Raw genomic sequence first — 6661 nt, forward strand, 5'->3', positions numbered from 1 at the left:
CATATGTACTACTATGGTGAAAATTTTCAACAAAAACTTGTCAAATTCATTGAGGGGGTATATATTTTTTTTTTAAGTTGATTATGGGGGAATCTGTGTGGAGTCAAAGAGTCAATAAACTTTTTTTTTTTTTTTAATTTTTTTTTTATTTTTAATATTATTTTTTTATTATTGGTGTAAATTCAAATATTATATCTATGGTTTTTAGTTTAAAATGAGCGCTCATAATTTTTAATTCACCCACCAACAGTAACAGTTTTAATAAATGGCTGTTAGCATAATAATAGTGGAGTAATAATAATAATTTTAATATTTTGATTTTATTTAATTTTTTTTTTTTTTTTTTTTTAAAAAAAATAAATAAATAGAATTTTTTTTTTTGTAATTATTTTTTTTTTTTTTTACTTTCTTTTTTGGAAATTATATATTGTTGATTTAATTATTAATAGTATAGCCATATTAAAAAAAAAAAAAAGAAATTTTTTTACTAATTCTTTTTTTCTTTTCTTTTTTCTATTTAATTTATAAAAAATTTTTTATTTGTTTATTTAAAAAATAATCAAAATAAAATACCATTAATATTTATTTTTTTATAAATTAAATAATAGATGCTTTAAAACTTGAAAATTAACTCAGTTCAAGTTTTTTTTTTTTTTTGTGTGTTTGTGTTTTTTGTATTGTGTTTTGTCAGTTTGTTTGATCAGTAATAATAGTAATAGTTTGTGTTGTGTGTTGTATTTGTAATTAATAAATTTGTTTGTTTTTGTATTGCTTGTGTTAATTCATAGTAGTAATAAAGGTATAAGTAATTTTTTTTCCATAAAAAAATAATCAATAATAATAATAATAAAAACAACAAAAAATTTGTGTAAAACTTTTTGTTTATAATATAATAGTTTGCGTCTATAATAATAATAATAATTAATAATTTATATATAAACATGTCTTGTCAATCATTTATAATTTTTGATGAATTTGAAAGCAATAAAGAAAACATCGATCCTCTAACTGGATTTTGCTCAAATGTTTCACATAATCTCTCAAATAAATCAAATAAAAAAAGGGTACCATTAAGAGATATTACTCATGTATTTAAAGTAACTATAGAATAAGTAAATTTTATAATACTCATATAGATATTAATTTTTTTATTTTTATTTTAGAAAACTTCAAAATCTAGTAGTGATAATAAACCAATGGCCACTTTTCTCCCACCTGCCTTCAATTTAACTGTAAAACCTTCACCAAGAAATAATACTCCAGTTGAACCAACAATTAGATCAATCAGATAAAAAGAAATAAAAAAAAAAAAAAAAAAAAAAAATAAAATAAAAAATAAAAATCTTTTAAATAAATATATGCTAATAATAAATAATAAATAATAAATAATAAATAATAATAATAATAATATAATAATAACAATAATAATAATAATAATAATAAATAATATAAAAAATAATAAAAAAATTATATGTTTAGCAAAAACATTAATAAAAATTTAATTTTTAGTTTTTTTTAAAAAATATTAATCCAAATTATCTTGATTCCCTTATTCTTTTAAGAATAAATAGTCTTTTTTTTTTTATTTTATTTTTTTTAAAAATTTAAAATTTTTTTTAAATTTATTTTTTTTTAATTTTTTTTAAATTTATTTTTATTTTTTTTTTTCATTTTTTTTATTTTTATTTAAAATTGTAAATTAAACATCATTTTATTTTTTTTATTTAATAAAAAAATATTGTAAATAAGTGAAATATAAATAGATTTTTATTTTTTTTATTTATATTAATAAAGTAAATAAATGTCGGTTTTACCAAATGATACAATTAAAATTATAGCAGAAAGTGCAGGTATTTCGAATTTACCAGATGAAATAGCATCACAATTAGCATCAGATGTTGAATATAGAATTAGAGAAATTGCACAAGAAGCAATTAAATTTATGAAGCATTCAAAGAGGGATCATTTGTCATGTGATGATATAAACAATGCATTAGGATTAAAAAATGTTGAAGTACTTTATGGATATAATAGTTGTGTTAGTGACAACTCTTTATTAAAATTTCAAAAAACAACAACTTCAACACAGGCAATCTATTATTTAAATGATAAAGAGTTGACATTTCAAGAGGTAATGAATCAGCCATTACCAAAGGTACCACGTGAACCAACATTATCAGCACATTGGTTAGCTTTAGAAGGCGTTCAACCATTAATCCCTCAAAATCCATCACCTTACGAAATTGAAGAACATTTTAAAAATTTAAATAAAAAATTCAAAAGCGAAAAGGCAAATCAGCTTGCTGCTTCATCTTCAAATACTGCAAATGGTACCAACGTTCCACCTTCAACAAACAATATTCTATCAAAACCAAATATAGCAACACAACAACAAAAGCAAGAACCATCTATACCCGGTATTCATACCCTGCCAAGTGTTACAACCACTGTCGTTAAACCAACCGTCAAACACATACTTTCAAAAGAAATTCAAATGTTTTATGAAAAAATTACAAACTCTATTAAAGGCGATAATCAAAAACTATTCAATGCTGCAATTCATAGTCTTAAAAATGATTCTAGTCTTCATCAATTATTACCATACTTTATAAATTTTATCTCTGTTCAAGTTACTCAAAATTTAACAAACTTAAACCTATTAATGAAATTAATGAAAATGTCCCAAGCAATTTTAGAAAGTAAACATTTAAAACCCGAACTATATGTAAGTTAACATTTAAAATTTTTTTCTCAGTTTCTATAACAAATTTTAATAACAGTATGCATCATTTTTTAATTTTAGTTACATCAATTAATGCCACCAATTTTAACTTGTTTAGTTGGTAAAAAGTTATGCACATCACCCATGGATAATCATTGGGAACTTAGAGATTTCTCAGCACAGTTAGTAACATTTATTTGTAGAAAATTTGGAGATTCATATAGCTCATTACAATCAAGAATCACAAAAACACTTGTACAAACATTACACGATACAACAAAACCACTAACAACTCATTATGGTGCAGTAGTAGGTCTTTCAGGTTTAGGCAAAAACGTTATTCAATTTTTATTATTACCATATATTTCAACATACTATAAATTATTAGAACCAGAATTAAACAACAACTCAAATCCACTAAAATCAATGGAGGCAAACAAGGTGTTAAACGCAATTATTGAAGCAACTGGAAAATTTTTATCTTGGGTTTCAGAAGGTGAAAATATATTATCAGTTTTAGATTTAAAAGATGGCAAAACTTTACAATCTGGCGAAAAACCAACTTCAATACCAATCTTTACAGAATTCTCCAGAGAAAATATTTTAAAAACTCTCAAAATTCAATATCAATCACTTTTCGACTTATTTGGTGAAAAACTTTTAGCATATATTAAAAAACCAAATGATTCAGATACAATGATTTTAATTCCATAAAAATAAAAAAATAAATAAATAAGTTATTATATTATTAATTTAAAAAAAAAAAAAAAAAAAAAAAACATATTGCTTTATTGTTCTTTTACAATTTCAAATCTAAATATATTTCTATGATTGGGTTTGGCTTCTAATAAATAAATTTTATCGTCTAGTTCTCCTTGGTAATTGTCTACTTGAAGTGTTATACTTAATAAACCATGGTCCAATAGTAAAAATTTGACAACCGATTTATTACCAAATGTTGTTTTTGATAATTTAACTGCACGATATAATTTATTGAAACCTTGCATCTTTAAAATTCTATTTAAAATTTCTTTTTCATATTTTCTTTGGAAATCTTTAATTGATTCTAAATTCTTTTGTACATATGGTAATGTTCTTTCTAAATATTCAGTGTTGAGTAGTGGCTGCTTTTCTAAAAGATAGTTTTTAATTTGTGTGTGAACCAACATATCTGAGAAACGACGAATTGGTGAAGTTGACCATGTATAACTATTTAAACCTAATGAATAATGACCTATATTATTATGATCCAAAACACCCTTTTTAAATTGTCTTAATAATAAATGAGATCCTGCAATTGGATGAAGTTTTGATAGATGTTCCAAGTTTGCATTAAAGTCTGGTTCACTTTGTCCTCTAAATGGAATTGGTAAATTATTTTTAATGCAAAAATCTGATGATATCCAATTGGTGGCAATCATAAGTTCTGATACTAAAGTATGGGATAAGGTGCCACTATCCTCTTCGGCGAGTTCATATTTTTTAGCCTCTTCATTATATACAACTTTAGATTTTGGTAGATTAACAATTGAAACACCTTTTAGTTCTCTATTTTTCTTTAATTTTGATGCAATTTTAAATAATTGATTTAACTCTTCGGTTTCTTCATTCGAATGAATATCGCTAGAGCCACTATTGATGCCATTAAAAGAATTTATAGAGTTGGTAACTTTGTCATAATTTGTTTTTACAATATTTTTTACAAGTGATGGGAAAATTGAATAATCTGTAATTTGTCCTTTTTCATTAACTCTAAATTGATAGGATAGACATCTGTTTTCTTTATTTGGTTCTAAACTACTTTGATCACTGATGAAATTTGGTAACATAAAATGAGTTGAGTTTGGTAAATAAATGGATGATGATTGATATTTTGCCCATTCGTATAACTGACTAAAGGGTTTAACGGAATCTGTAACATCAGATATATGAACCACAACTATATAATCACCATTTTCCTCTTTAATAATGCCAACTGCATCATCGACATCCTTTGTTGTAATTGAATCAATTGTATATGATTTTGAATCTATAGTCTTTCTACTATTACCAAAATCTAATAAACTTGTATTACTTGATGACCTATCGCTCTCAATCATTTTCATTAATTTTTGTTTTGGTAATTCAATAAATTTATTTCCATTGATTCTTTCTTTTAGGTCCAATATGATATCGTGTTGTTGAGATTCTTTAAGACCAACCAATAAAAACTTTAATTGATTTGCATTGTCGATTCTAAGAAGTGAACAAATATTCCTCTTAATGATACCACTATTTTCCTTTTCATTAAATGAAACCAAACATCTAAATATTTTTATTTAATAAAAAAAAAAGTAAGTTATAGGGTTTTTTTTTTTTTTTTTTTTTTAAAAAATATATAATACAAACCTTTTTAATAATTTTATAAAAATTCTAAATGATCTTTCTAATTTTTCATTTTCTTTATTTGGATTATAATTTGGAATCTTTGCATCATGTAAAATTATTAAATTTGGTTTCCAATTACTATCATTCAAAGTGTTATTTAAAATTTTTAGTGAGTATTTTAAAAATATTTTGAGGTCGGTTTGATTATCTGGATCTAAAAGGTAATCAATTTCTTTTTTATATCCATCTAAATAATCTTTGGTGAAACAATAGAATGATTCTCTTTCCATTTCGAAACAGTCAAAGTATTGAATTGCCTTGATGGTAAAAAAGGAGTGAATTGCATCGCTCCAAAAAAGACTTGAAAACTTTTTACTTTCGCCACTGCTGTTGACTGGTTTTGAAAAAAGGTATTTTATAGCTTCTTTAATTTCTACAGATTCGAATCTATTTTGATTATTAGTCCATAAATTACCATCTTTGTCAACAGAGTTAACTTTAGTTCTTTCTGAAAACTCTCTATATAAAATTTGTGATAAAACTTTGAAATGATCGCTCTTGTGTACAAATAGTTGATTAAAAATATCCAATATTTCGATTAATGCACTATATGGATTCTTGTTGAGATTTGTAAAATGGCTGAGAACTTTTACGCCGGCAGCTTCCTTTTCGTCGAGAGTTTTATACATTTTTGTTGAGTTTATTAAAAAGTTAATATTCTCTTTAAATAGTTTTATTTTAATTTTATTTAGTTCTGATATTTGAATATTGTAAAACTTTGATAATTCCACTAAAGAGTCCATTAGGCCTTGCACTAATCCGCTAACGTTATCTCTTAAGTATGATGTTGGGAGTATCATCTGTATTTTACCATCGGTAAGAATTGCTGGTTCCAAATAGTTCTTTAATTTAGTTGAATAAATGCCATCTTTAGACTCTTCTAAATAACCCATTGTTGAGTCGCCTGTATCTGATGAGATAAACAACACTATATCACCCCTCATTGGTTTTATTTTTTTAAAATTAAATCTATCTTGATTGTAATCTAAAATTTCTTGATTGTGGTTTTTTATTGATGGTAGCTCCTGTTGATCGACATTAATATTTTCTTTTTTTCCCTCTTGAAAACTTTTAAACGATTCAAACGAATCTTTATACATTGGATTATTTGAATCTACCTCATTACCCATAACAATCTCTTTTTCTACTTGAGTTTCTATAACTACTCTAGTGTTCTTTTTTAATGAAATTTTATTTTTTTTATACATTGATAATAATTTAACTCTATCTTCAGTCGTAAAATTTTTATCGAATGTGAAACTATTATTATTACTTTTTATATTAATATTGCCATTGTTTTTATTATTGCTATCATTTAAATTTTCATTTTCATTTTTTTTTTTAGTTTTTGGTTTATTTATTTGATTATATTTAATATCATTTTTAATATCATCTGACTCTGGTATTTTATATGAATAATTTCTAATTAGTAACCTATTGTTACAATTTTTTAATAAATTAAGTGTGGTAATAGATAGATTATTATTATAAGTAATTTTTAATTTCATTTTA

The 6661-nt window shown here is 23.7% G+C and overlaps 3 protein-coding genes across 3 annotated transcripts; 2 read left to right on the forward strand and 1 right to left on the reverse strand.

Annotated features, from left to right (window-relative positions):
• Positions 1–941: 941 nt before the first annotated feature.
• On the forward strand, positions 942–1292 carry DICPUDRAFT_160114 (uncharacterized protein; the record flags this gene model as incomplete). The annotated part of the gene is made up of 2 exons (XM_003294958.1): positions 942–1088; positions 1164–1292. The coding sequence occupies 2 exons, from the start codon at positions 942–944 to the stop codon at positions 1290–1292; spliced, it is 276 nt and encodes a 91-aa protein (XP_003295006.1).
• A 450-nt stretch (positions 1293–1742) lies between these two features.
• Positions 1743–3477, forward strand: DICPUDRAFT_51831 (TATA-binding protein-associated-factor). The gene is made up of 2 exons (XM_003294959.1): positions 1743–2725; positions 2804–3477. The coding sequence occupies exons 1-2, from the start codon at positions 1802–1804 to the stop codon at positions 3434–3436; spliced, it is 1557 nt and encodes a 518-aa protein (XP_003295007.1). The 5' UTR covers positions 1743–1801; the 3' UTR covers positions 3437–3477.
• Positions 3478–3510: 33 nt separating this feature from the next.
• Positions 3511–6324, reverse strand: DICPUDRAFT_160116 (uncharacterized protein; the record flags this gene model as incomplete). Its single annotated transcript, XM_003294960.1, has 2 exons — positions 3511–5026; positions 5111–6324. Coding segments are annotated over 2 exons (2730 nt in total), but the record flags the coding sequence as incomplete, so codon positions are not given.
• Between the last annotated feature and the right edge of the window lie 337 nt (positions 6325–6661).

The sequence above is a fragment of the Dictyostelium purpureum genome, assembly GCF_000190715.1.
Source record: "Dictyostelium purpureum unplaced genomic scaffold DICPUscaffold_692, whole genome shotgun sequence".
In the NCBI taxonomy this organism is placed as follows: domain Eukaryota; phylum Evosea; class Eumycetozoa; order Dictyosteliales; family Dictyosteliaceae; genus Dictyostelium; species Dictyostelium purpureum.

Bases quoted from the DNA above. Each gene is read 5' to 3' on its own strand.
- DICPUDRAFT_51831 (XM_003294959.1), top strand. From the start codon at position 1,802: ATGTCGGTTTTACCAAATGATACAATTAAAATTATAGCAGAAAGTGCA. The intron at 2,726-2,803 runs GTAAGTTAACAT...TTTTAATTTTAG, and splicing joins ATTTAAAACCCGAACTATAT to TTACATCAATTAATGCCACC.